This window comes from Lynx canadensis, chromosome B3 (assembly GCF_007474595.2).
Source record: "Lynx canadensis isolate LIC74 chromosome B3, mLynCan4.pri.v2, whole genome shotgun sequence".
Classification (NCBI taxonomy): domain Eukaryota; kingdom Metazoa; phylum Chordata; class Mammalia; order Carnivora; family Felidae; genus Lynx; species Lynx canadensis.
This window is the reverse complement of record NC_044308.2, coordinates 39,345,435-39,357,842: the sequence shown is the minus strand read 5'-3', so window position 1 is coordinate 39,357,842 and position 12,408 is coordinate 39,345,435. Positions and strand designations below refer to the sequence as shown.

The 12,408-nt window shown below is 40.1% G+C and overlaps 2 protein-coding genes across 4 annotated transcripts in view; one reads left to right on the top strand and one right to left on the bottom strand.

The window, feature by feature from the left end:
- Window positions 1-3,364, top strand: part of HACD3 (3-hydroxyacyl-CoA dehydratase 3) — a 39,166-nt gene extending 35,802 nt beyond the window's left edge. The window contains exon 11 of the mRNA XM_030317904.2: window positions 1,681-3,364. Coding sequence (XP_030173764.1) covers window positions 1,681-1,757 — 77 coding nt within the window. The 3' untranslated portion in view covers window positions 1,758-3,364. The remainder of the gene's footprint in view (window positions 1-1,680) is intronic.
- A 511-nt stretch (window positions 3,365-3,875) lies between these two features.
- The window catches only part of INTS14 (integrator complex subunit 14), a 30,786-nt gene continuing 22,253 nt past the window's right edge, over window positions 3,876-12,408 (bottom strand). For all 3 annotated transcript variants that reach the window (XM_030317901.1, XM_030317900.1, XM_030317902.1), the window contains 3 exons: window positions 8,616-8,734; window positions 6,357-6,422; window positions 3,876-4,703 (listed from right to left, as the gene is read on the bottom strand). In XM_030317901.1, the coding sequence (XP_030173761.1) occupies window positions 4,452-4,703; window positions 6,357-6,422; window positions 8,616-8,734 (437 nt within the window). In that variant the 3' untranslated portion in view covers window positions 3,876-4,451. The remainder of the gene's footprint in view (window positions 4,704-6,356; window positions 6,423-8,615; window positions 8,735-12,408) is intronic.

Genomic DNA, 12,408 nt, shown 5'->3' with positions numbered 1-12,408 from the left:
CCACAGTACATCTCCATGTGGCTGCTCGTGGCTGCTCGTGACATGGCTTTCCCCCAGAACAAGTGGTCTGAGAGGCAGAAGCCACACTCTTTTTTGTTTTTAAATTTTATCTATTTTTTATTGAAATATATTTGACATATAACATTGCGTAAAGTTAAGTAAGGTATACACCATGTTGATTTGACTCATTTGTCTCAGAAGTGACATACCATCACTTCTGCCATATTCTGTTGGCTACACAGACCAACCTAGTAGAGGACAGGAGGGGATACACAAGGGTATGAGATCCCAGAAGGTAGGATCACTGGGGACCATCGTGGTGGCTACCCCAGTGAGAGGAAGACCACAAAAAGTAAACCCGAGAACCCCAAAAGCTCAGTGGTCTTGATCAGTTAGTACTGATCACATACCCTTTAGGAGGGCCTCCAGGTATCAGCACGTGGCAGAAGCACAGTATGGGTGTAGATCATTTGCCAGAGGTTAAATTTTATGCAATTTCTCCTTTCCTATTTCAGAGAGGGTATCATTTATTTTAGAAAGATTTCTGACCAGAAATGTTAAAATGTTTGGCCCTTGAAGGGAGTAAGCTTCAATTTGGAAGATGCACTCATTAAAAAAATTCTTTATCCCTATTACTGGATAAATAAATCTGGTTTACTGCAACTAGGCTCCATGAGGCATGATACTGAAAGTGTTAAAAGAGGAAGAAGTATTGGAAAGACCCTTAAAATACTTTACTAGAAAAGTTAGAAGAGTAGAAGTATTTTAATGTGCATTAACTTTAGTGGCTTTTCTTCAGGCTATATTGTTATACACTCTAATTTACGAGGTTTTATACTCCTATTTAGTTTGCTTGCAATGAATAATGTGGTTCTTATCTGTCAGAATGAAATCTCAAATTTGCATAATTTAGAAGCAGTACTACAGTTACATTTGCATATAGATCAAGGTGCTTTTCCAAATACACATGCTTAGTAATCCTGTAAAATAGGTGTTTTTAACCTTGTACAACGAGGAAACTGAGGTGAGGCTAAGCCATAGAACTAGTTAGTAGTCAAGTAGGATTGGAAAGTTTTTTCTGACTCTGAAATCCTGCGTTTTCGAATTTCCTTCCTAGAAAAGCATTTCATACCTTTTAGACTAGTGCTTAATACACATTATTATATTAAAAATTGAACTAAAAATAGGGTTGTTTTTATACTTAAGGTTTGTATATTTAATTTTGTGTAAATCTTACCTTAAAAGGAAGAAAAAAAGAAAACTGAACTCTAATTAATGGAATGTTTCGGGGTGAAGTATACTGATGTCTGCTACTTACAGTGAAATACATCAAAGATGAGGTGGGAGTGGGCATGTGCTCAGACGAATATAATAAAAACTTAAAGTTTAAATCTAGGTGGTGTTCACTGTACAGTATTTTAATCTTGCAGCATGTTTGAAAATTTTCATATTAGAATATGGGAGGGAAGTTAAATTATAAACCCTCTGGGGAAAAAATGAAGGGTCTCCAGTGCATTGATAATAACTTGGTTCAAAGCTGTAATTTCTGAGCACCTACAGTGAGCACAGTGCTGGTGGATAGGACAGGCAGACATCTAGAGACTGTCCTTGCCCCAAGAGCTTCTGGTTATAAATACAGACCAAGATTCCCTTTTCTCACTGGCTTCTTTTCTTTTTCAGGGTTGTACATAAATTTTCGTCACCTTTATAAACAGCGCAGGCGGCGCTATGGACAAAAAAAGAAAAAGGTCCACTGAAAACAAAGATTGAGAGGATTCCTTGCCAGTTTGAGCCTAATCTATAATTCTTACAGTTTTACCTTCTTGTACTGATGTAAAAGTTTTTTTAAAGTTAAATGATTAAATTCTCAGTGAAGCTATCTTCCCTTTTCCCCCATAACATTCCTGAATTTACCGAACTATCTTAGTGTAGTACTTGCATGACATGGGTTCCTGGTATCTGAGGACAGGTTTGTTCTTGTGTGTTCCATTAATGACCGCAAAAGACTCAGCCCTACCCCCACACACTCCTTGTCCTGTCACTCTCACACGGGCCAGAGATATTTCTTCAGTGCCCTAACCCTACCAGGTACTGGCCATTCTTATAGCTGGGAATTGTTCTTTTCAGCTGTTGCTTGCAAGAAAAAAACCACTGTGCCTCTACAGGGGGCTGTGAAAGTGACTCAGGCAGGACCTTGGATACATTCTGTATCCAAGGAGTTGCTTGTTAAGTGGGGTGGCATTGATTTTTGGAAAATCAAGTTCAACTCAGTCATTGATAAAACATTTCTGAGTCTGAGTGGAGCTAGAGAACACCTATTACCTCTGAATCTTTTGGCCTCTAACACCACCTGCTACGTGCTTACCTGTGTGTGCACGGGAGAGGCATGGAATGATTTGGGAGAAACCGGTCAGAACCTTGGAACACCATGATCACTTACTTCATTCCTGGCTAAATCAGAACTATTTTCAACACTAGAGAAAGATGAAATATTAGTTAGAAAACAATGAGATTATAAGAGTTCCAAACCCAAATGGCTACAGGGTGTCAGAGGGTGAAACTGGCAGTAAGACAGTGGCTGGCAGTGCAGCCTGTGGCAACCTGGGAGCAGACAAAACAGACCTACAAAATGGCCTCAGGCTGTGCACATACATAAAAAACCTTGCTATCATCCTCTGCACTGGCTGAGTCCATTTACTCGTGTACCTGTCAGAGTGACTGGTAGAACGGACCTCAAAAACACCTGCTTTCTTTGGTTTCACCTGTCTGCCGTCAGACGGTAAAAAAAGAGTGAGAACTTTGGCTGGAGAAGCTTAACAAAGCTTCCTGGCAGGAAACCCACCAACAGAGGAACTGAGGAAAATCCATACGTTGTAAAGTTTGGTCATTGTCAAAAACATTGTTTCCTCTAATACATTCCAAGTTAACCAAGTAAAATATGTTAGAAGTAATGCTTGTATTAAAGAATTTAAGAGCATGATAGCTCTTTCTGTTCTGCCATTCCTACTGTTCTTGGGAAAGGGGGACTCAGTGAGTTATGCTGTTTCTCTGAGTCCAATATGGAAACTTGGTTTGACCTAAAAACATCTGATTAGCATAGGCTGGCTGATTTTTATTTTTATAAGTTCACTGCACTGAGGGGTATTTTGCATGTCTGTAACTTCTGTCAACACTTGTTTGTGTTAACTTCTGTTGTTCTTTCAATTGACTTTCTATGTTTATTTGGACAGATCAGCTTTGCAGTATATGCTGCATCTTTGTGGCAGAATCCTGTATTCTTAGTGATTGTTAAAACTCCTTTATTGCTGTCTGAGAAAGCAAAAGATTGTGTATTTCTATTAAACATTTACAATCAAAATCCTAATAACTTGTGTTTGAAGATCATTTAGTCTGATAGGTTTTCAAGTTGTTAATGATAAGTCCTTTGTTCAGGGAAAACATTATATAGCATGTTAAAATGGTTGCTCGGGTTAAAGCCCGAGGGAGGGAGTAATACCTTAGGAAGTCCACAGAACAATTTGAAAAGTATCGATGACATAAACAAAGCTTAGTGAAGTTATGTGACTTGCCTAATATCATGAAGCTAGCTAATGAAAAGGTACTGTAACTGACCACAGTGATCCGTCAGAATCCACGGGTGGAACCTGGCTTAGGCAGAGACCTAACCAATGTCAGAAACAAGGAAGTCCATATGGAACCCAAGGAACTCTGGGGACTTATGAACCTGTGCCGCTTAGGAAGCCGAAATTATACACAGGTGATAGGACAGACCAAAAGGCAAAGACCCATTAGCTTCCCAGTGAATCCATTTCATAGAAAATCAAGTATTTTATTTTCATTAAAAAAAAAAACAAAACAACTTGAAGAAACAGGAATCATTTTATACATTTATGGTTGCTGTTTAAAAGTCTGTATCTCAAGACATACCAAAAGCACCAAAGGGTTACCACCAAGTTTTTGCCCAAGTTCTAAGGAAAGTTCTGAAGCTTAATTAGGTGTTGGGCTTGTATTTAGCAAGCCCCAGACAGTCTGGGCTACTCATTCTAAGGACAGGAGGCTGAAAGTGTCCTTATGGTTGAGAGAGAAAAGGAAAAAGGTGCCTTTCAGGAAGCTGGAGAGCCCTTGCTGGTTAGATTTCCTGAGGAAGTGGGAGAGAGCTCTGTGCTCAACAGTCTTTTAAGTTTCTGAGATGTGCCCATTGTGGGAGCAACAGCGTTTTTTTGGGCTTAAAGACTCAGCCCCCAAAAGCTAAAGTCAAAGCCCAAACTGGCAACCACTCTTCGGAACCTCCCTCAGACTCTAGCAGAGTCACTGAAACCAGCAAGTGGTGCTTCTGAGACAGCCTCGGAGTTCTTCGGGTGGCTCCTGCAGAGGTGAACAAACTAAAAAGTTTTTACCCTAAATCATTTTCACCTGGAATGACAAAAGAAGGAAGGCTCCCAAAGTCGGCTTTACATTCTTTCGGTGCTGCTTCCGGAGAAGTCTGTGTGCAAAGGTGTGATGTTGTGCTCATACCCAGCATACTCGGAGGTGCCGGTACTGGCGAGCTTGAGTTGCTGGGCAGCATGGGTCAACTGGAATGCAGCGTCTGGGTGCGCTGTGTCGGGCAGCAGTGTGCACTCCCTTTCCAGCATGTCAGCCACCCCTTTGAGCAGGTCCAGGAAACCAAATGCCAGGGCGGCCTTTCGTAAACGGTTTAGCTCCTGAAACAAGATTAAAAAGAAAACAAAAACAAAAAAACCAATGTTCCTGAAATGCATTTTCCTTATCACGTACTTTCTAAATGCTCAGCTTAGAATAAGTTTTCCTTGATCTCCGAACTTAAGTGAGCATTTTTATAGGAGAACAAATGCTCATACAGAGATGCCAATAACAAGAGAATGTGATGACACGACCAGGTCCTCTACAGGCAATCAGAAAGCTGGCAGACTGAGTGCTTACACCAAACATGAAGAGACCCTTGTCACACACCATTCACTTGTAACTCTCAGGAGGATTACCTTTCTCCTGTTACTCAGGTATGGAAAAGGCATGCCTCAAACCTCAGAGGGCTCTGAACCCTCTGGTGCCTCCTCTCTGGATGGGCCTCAGGCCAAACAACAACACGCTTGGAGGAGGCTCTGGAGGATTCAAGAAGTCTGACTTGAGAGACTGCCATAAAAAGAAGGGCCGGGCAGTGGATGGAAGCAAGAGAAATACAAAGTGCCTCTAAAACCACTTAGCAGTGCAATCTAGGCAAGCTGTGTAGCCTCTCCAGGTCTCAGTGGTCTCATTTATAAAACAAGAAGGATGACCTCGTCCTTGCCCACAGGAGGGGCTGACTCTTGCCCAACAAAAAGAGTCCCTTCCACATCTGGTATGTGGGATTATATAAAACCAGAAAAGAAGTGGGCTTTCTGACCACTTCTCTACTATCACCTGTGAACGGGTGAAAAGTTCAGAAGAAGGTGAAAGTAAAGCGTGCCATCTGGATAGACGGCCAAATAGTGGTCATCAAGGGCCTGTGTGAGCTCAGCTTCATGGGGAGGGAGGGCATGGTGGACTGAGCAGCTGTTTGAACTCTGATTAAGGTTGCTCTTCTTTGCCACAATTAGGTTTGAAGACACCAGTGACATGAAGGTAATGAGATAACACCCAGACAGAGTAGCACGTATATTCTCCGGGAAGAGATGCTAGCCTGGGTACGTTATGCGCACCATAATATATTAGTAGCTAGGCTACAAGTGACAACACGGCATACCTCACACTGCCACTTAATTTAATTCTGGCCAAACACCAGATGGACAGGGGAGAAACAAGGAGTGTACTTAAATTACCCCCTCAACTCCCCTCCTTGTAACTTTATCCCCTCCACCAACTGTTCTGGATTCAGCTAGACAGGATTCCAGAGGGCCGTCCTTTTGCAACTCATAAAAGTGCAATGTTAATAGTCATTCCTGAGAGCAGCTTCTCTGGTACAGTAAGAATGCTTTGGGAGATCACCATCCCAGGAAGTCATCCTGGCTGCCTGGGGTTTGGCTGGATACTCACAGGAGAGTGGTGACAGGGGTTAAGGGCTTTGACCCACAGGTTCTTTCAACTCCTTCCCTCAGCCATTCACAGAAGCACCAATACGGAGGAGCCCTTCTGCACAGAACCAGGTCATTTAAACACATCCACTTCTTAGATTTTGGGTCAGCAGTGGACCTATCATTTCTATTGACTTTATCAAGGAAAAAACTGAGGCATAAGCTAAACATTTCTAATTCCTGTCCATGTTCACTTGGCCACCCCACATTCATAACTACTGTGAACCATTTATTTTTGGCACACATCCCAGGGCCCACCCTTTTCCACTATAATTCTGACAGTCTTACCTTATAGAATGTCTGTGTTTTTTCAGGTAGTTTCCTTGCATTTCTTAAAATCTTCTGTACGTCTGTCTATCAAGGGTAAAAAGATTTCAACATAAGGATTCTGTGGTAACAGGGGTAAGAATACAAAAGGATATCCCTAAATGTTTAGAGAAATGAATATGGGAACAGAGAATCTCTTGTGAGTTAATGTCACTGTTCTGTTCAACATTAGTAAAGCACCTCCCTCCTTCAAAATGTTTGATAATAAATCCCCTTGGTGACAGAAATGAACTTGTCTCACAAAAACAAACCCAGTAAACTCATATATCTATGGCCAGCTGCTTTTTGGCCAGGGCACCAGGACCTGGGGGAAAAGAATAATAGTCTCTTCAACAAATGGTGCCAGGACAACTGGATATCCACATGTAAAAGAATGAAGCTGGACCCTTGCTTCACACCATATACAAAAAAATTAACTCAAAATGCTTCAGAGACCTAAATGTAAGAGGAAAAACTACAAAATTCTCGGAAGAAAACACAGGGGTAAACCCTCATGACCTTAGATTGGTAATGATTTCTTAGTTATGACAACAGCACAGCAACAAAAGAAAAAAAATTCTGACAAATATTCACAGGAGCATTATTCACAATAGTCAAAAGGCGCAAACAATTCAAATGTTTGTCAACTGAATGAATGGATAAATGTAGCCATCATCAAAAGAAATGAAGTACTGATACATACTACAAGATATATGAACACTGAAAACATTATGCTAAGTGAAGGAAGCCAAACACAAAAACCCACACATTATATGAGGCTATTTATATGAAATATCTAGACTAGGCAAATCCATAGAGACAAAAAGCAGATTAGTGGTTGTCACGGGCTGGGGGAAGTCAGGAATGTAGAGTGACTTGCTTAATGGGTACAGGGTTTCCTTTTGGGGTGATGAAAATGTTCTAGAGCTGCACAGTGATGATGGGTATATAACATTATGGTTGTACTAAATGCCACTGAATGGTTTACTTTAAAATGGCTTAAATGATAACTTTTATGTTATGTGTATTTCACAATTAAAAAATTCATCCAAGGGTGCCTGGGTGGCTCAGTTAGGTTAAGTGGTTTTGGCTCAGGTCATGATCTCACAGTTTCATGAGTTTGAGCCCCACATCGGGCTCTACACTGACAGCGTGTAGCCTGCTTGGGATTCTCTCTCTCCCACTTTCTCTCTGCCCCTCCTCTGCCTGCTCTCTCTCTCTCTCTCTCTCAAAATAAATAAACTTAAAAAATACATACAACCAGACCAAAACAAAATATAAAAAGTAATTTAAGAAAAAAATCAGCAATCCTCGTGACAGGGGAGTGCTGGGATCAAGGATGGCAGGAAAGAGAGAACCTGATTTTCCAACAAAACCCCTACCCTCTTAGCCACGACAGGACGTGTCCAGTCTCCACGGAGAGGGGGCTAAAAGAAACTGTGCCATCAGCCAAAGCTATTTCCCTTGTCAGGTGGCCTAACCGCCTCTTCTCATTTGGCTTAGGTTGAATTCATTGGAGGAACAAAGAAAAAGAAGATGGTGCTCAAATGAGAAAAAAGGCTCAAAAATGATTTTTAAAAACAGGCAGAAAGGACTATATGTCAGTGGAAGGAGAAGCATCACTGAGTACCTTGCCTGAAAGCAACATACCTTGTGACAGTATCATCTTAGCTTCCCATGAAAGTGTGTTTGTAGAATTAAAGTGTAATGCCATTGCTTGGGTTCTACTGTGGGGACAGAAGAAATAATCCCATAGAGATTTTTATATCTTTCTCAAAACTGTTGTTAAAGATAAAAACCCATTATGTCAATGCCTCACTATGTCAAAAATTTTACACTGAAATTCAATGCCAGGAAAATGTATCTCTCTAGAACCGACATGCTTCCTTTTATCAGATCAGAAAAACCATATAATCCTACATGTTGCTTTTTTGACCTTGGTAGCAGGAAGCTCAGAGCCAAATTGCTCAAATATAATTATCATTTGCCTTGGGTTCCTGGCACAATTGTCTCTCCTCTTCCTCTAGGTTTTTTACTGCTCTAAATTTTCTAAGAAGTGATTTTGCTGCATACGTGTTTTACTGTAGGCCACCTCAATTCTTTTTTGGAAATAATGACAAACGTTAGAAGTAAATGAATTACTAAGTATCAAAGGAAAGGAAAATCAAATCAAAGGTCTGCCTGCTTGCCAGAATCCCTCCTCCTGTGCCCAGTGGAAAGCAACTTGAATGGTAGTATTACCTGTAGGCCACTGGGTTTGATCCAGACAGTCACATTCTGGGCATAACTGCGTTTGTTTTTGGGCTGCAGGGGGAATGGGCTCTTATTGTCATCTTCACCATAAGGGTTTTCTTTAGCATCTTAAAAGAAAAAGACATTGTTAAAATGATATCTGGCAAAACATAATCAATTACATTTCCAATTAGGCTAAAAGCTCTTTGAATCATTCAATCTTCTACATCCTGTTACTTCCCTAATTAAGAAAATCTATTAACTTCCCTCAGGTTAGGGAATCTGTTTGTAATAGAAAGCCACTGATGTAGAAGTCTATAAACAATCAACTGAGGCCCATGTAGGTAAAAAAACAAAACAAAACAGCTTAATGTTTTCAAAGAGACAAGCTTCACTTATCTGCTTTATAAATTGAGTTCAGAGAGAATAATACAAATACATGCAACAATAATGAAGTACGTATTTAAAAAATATATAAAAATACATAATACAATTCTATATAGTCAAGCCCAACACTCTCCAACAGAATTTACTACAATGATCAAATGGCAATCACTAGACCACACGGCCATTGGACACTTGACCTGTGGCTAGAGTGAGGAACTGAATTTTAAATTTTACTATCTTCATTAAATTTAAATATCCTCAAGTATCTAATGGCTCGTGGGTTGGACATCAGTCTAGGCACTGAGAAAATTCCAAAGGAAAATTACATATAGCCAAATTAAAGAAAGAGCATAAAAAATATTTTTTGGTGAAACATACCCCAGGTTATCATAGTTTATTAGTTCTTGTTTCCAAAGATTAAAAGCCAGGTTGTTTTTCAGTCATGTGAATAAACAAGGATTTCTGTTTTTCTATTTGCTTCCTGAGCCAATGAAACTTTGCCACAAACTTACAAAGCATACTTACATCTACTGGCTCATTTTATCCTGATTATTACCACCTTCTGGGGTAGACAGAGCAGGGATCATTTCTCCAAGTTCAGGGAGTTTAACTCCCTTGCCCAAATGTTCATGTTGGAAACTGGAATTAGCCTAGTTTCTCTGAGTGAGAAGCTCTCTAACCCCAATCTGGTCATTAATTTAATGTTTTATACTGGCCCCACAACTCCTGTCAGTCCCCTCTCCTCCCAGCCCCTCCAGAAGTACTGGTCCAGCTTTCCAGACCTACTTCCGTAAATACTTGTATGTATGTATGTATGTGTGCATACACACACACACACACACACACACACACACACACACACACACACACACTTTTTTAGCCAGGCCAAGGTCCCAGCAGTCTTTTTCCATGTAACATGTTTATTTCCAACTTCTCTGCCACTATTTCTGTTATTTCCTCTGCCTGGGGTGCTCCCCTTTCCTCATTCATTTATTCCCTTACTCACTTATTCACTCATGAGCTATATGGTCGACCCACCATGTAGCAAGCACCTGCTAGTGTGACTGGAGAAGATATTTTTCTGGATTCAAGGAACTTACAGAATAAAGAATATTTATTAAATTCCAGCTATGTGTCAAACATTTTACATATAGACCTTCTCTCCTTAGAGCAACCCTACAGGATAGATATTATCAGTCCCATTAAAGATGAGGAAACTGAGGGTTAGACAGGTTGGACCTTCACGGGTTTCACAGTGACCCAGCTGGGCCTGGCTGCAAAAGCAACAGGTTTTCTACCACTGAACGCCACTGTTCCTCGCATAAACTTACACTCTAGGTCCTGATCCTATCCCACCTTCTCCATGATCTGTCCCAAGTTTTCCTGGCACACGGTACTTTCTCTAGACCCTTTTGTACTATAGCACCCAGTATCAGTACCAAACATTTCAACACCCGATCAAAGTCTATCTTGTACTGCCTCTAATTGTTTGGGGACTTTATGTGATAACTGGCTTGGCAGACAGAAAATACTGCATTTATGAATAAAGGACAGGAGACTCTTAGAAATAAGAAATATGATAGCAGAATTAACCAAAAAAAAAAAAAAAAGACAGTTGCAAGGTAAAACTGAAGATAACTTACAGGAATTAGAAAAAAAATGGAAAAATGGGTGGAAGAAAATTATACACAAAAATCATAAACAGATGTTCTAGAAAGGGAGAAGAGAGAATACAGAGAGGGGAAAATCAAAGACATAATTCATGTTTCCAGAACTGAAGAACATGAATTGCTAGATGGAAGGGCCCACTGAATGCCCAGCACTATGAATGAGGAGACCAACAACTAAGGACATCATTCTGAAAATCCAGAACACAAGGGACACAAAGAAGCACCTCCAGGAGTGCAGAGAAAACAGAGCATCAAAGCCCTGACAGCATGGCACTAGACTCTTAACAGCAACACTGGAAGCCAGAAAGGAAAAATAGAGCTATGCTTCAAAACTCTAAGGGAAAGTGATTCCAAACCCATAACTCCAACAAAACCATCAACTGAGTGTAAGGGATGAAATATGAACATTGCCAAATAGGCAAGGTTTCAAACATCTACTTCCCATGTATCCTTTTCTCAGGAGGAGTCATGAAACAGGAGAGCCAGAGGAGAGATGGGAAGGCTGACAGCTCTCCAACAGGCCTCGAGAACAACCAATTCACTTTATGAAACAAGAGGAAGGGAAATGATACTAAGGGGAAGAAAAAAGAAAACTGACAAAAATACATACTGGAAGAATGTACCTGGAAGGTAGGAAAGTAGGAATTAGCAGTAAGTACACAAAAAAAGGAGCAAAGAAAAACTAAGTAGAGAGGAAGGCCACGAGAGCCCTGAGGGAGCACTGCCCTCATCTGCCACTGGCTGCCCCCAGAGCCTGCTTGCCCAGTTATTTCTTGAAGTCTCTGAGCAACCTCAGAGATCGGAGTGTCTCTCTGATTATTGCCTTCCTTTTCATGTTAGGATACAGCTGACCTCTGAACAACATGGGTTTGAAATGCACAGGTCCACTTACACACAGAATTTCTTCCATAAATACAAGTACTGTAAGTGTATTTTCTCTTCCTGAGGGTTTTCTTAGTAACATTTTCTTTTCTCTAGAATACATTATATAGTACACATACAAAATATGTGTTAACTGTTTGTTATCGGTAATGCTTCTAGTCATTAGTAGGCTCTTAATAGTTAAGTTTTGGAGGAGTTAAAAGTTATAACCCCCATATTATTCAAGGGTCACCTGCACATTTATTTTGCCTGCTAGAAAAAAAAAAGTGGGGCAGAGAACAAGGAATTGCAAAACAAAATGTAACTTGGTATACACCACATGGCTTAGGTGTAATTAACACATTGTCTAACAAGGACAATCAAGAACACTATAACCACACTGGAACAACCAAGAACACTATAACCGCACTGGAAGGATACAGAAAGGGAAAATGTGCTTCTTGGAGGGGTGGGTTGGGATGGTGTTGATAAGAGAGCTAAGTAGTGAACCTTAAAAAGTCAAAAATATGACATTTAAAATGAAAAAAAAAGTTAAGAAATAATTATATATGTATATTAATTAGAAATGTAAATATCAAAAAAAAAAAAAAAACCCATCCCCAAATTATAAGTTGTTAGTAGTTGTTTCTAGGAACAGAATGAGAAGTAGGAGGGAAAGGTATAAACAATGGTATTGTTCTGCATGCCTTGCTGACTATAAATAAATAAATTAATTAATTAATAAATAACAAACAACTTCTTTGACATAGGCCATAGAAATATTTTTCTAGGTATGTCTCCTCAGGCAAGGTAAACAAAAACAAAACTAAGCTATTGGGAGTACACCAAAATAAAAAGCTTTTTGCATGGAAACGGAAACCATC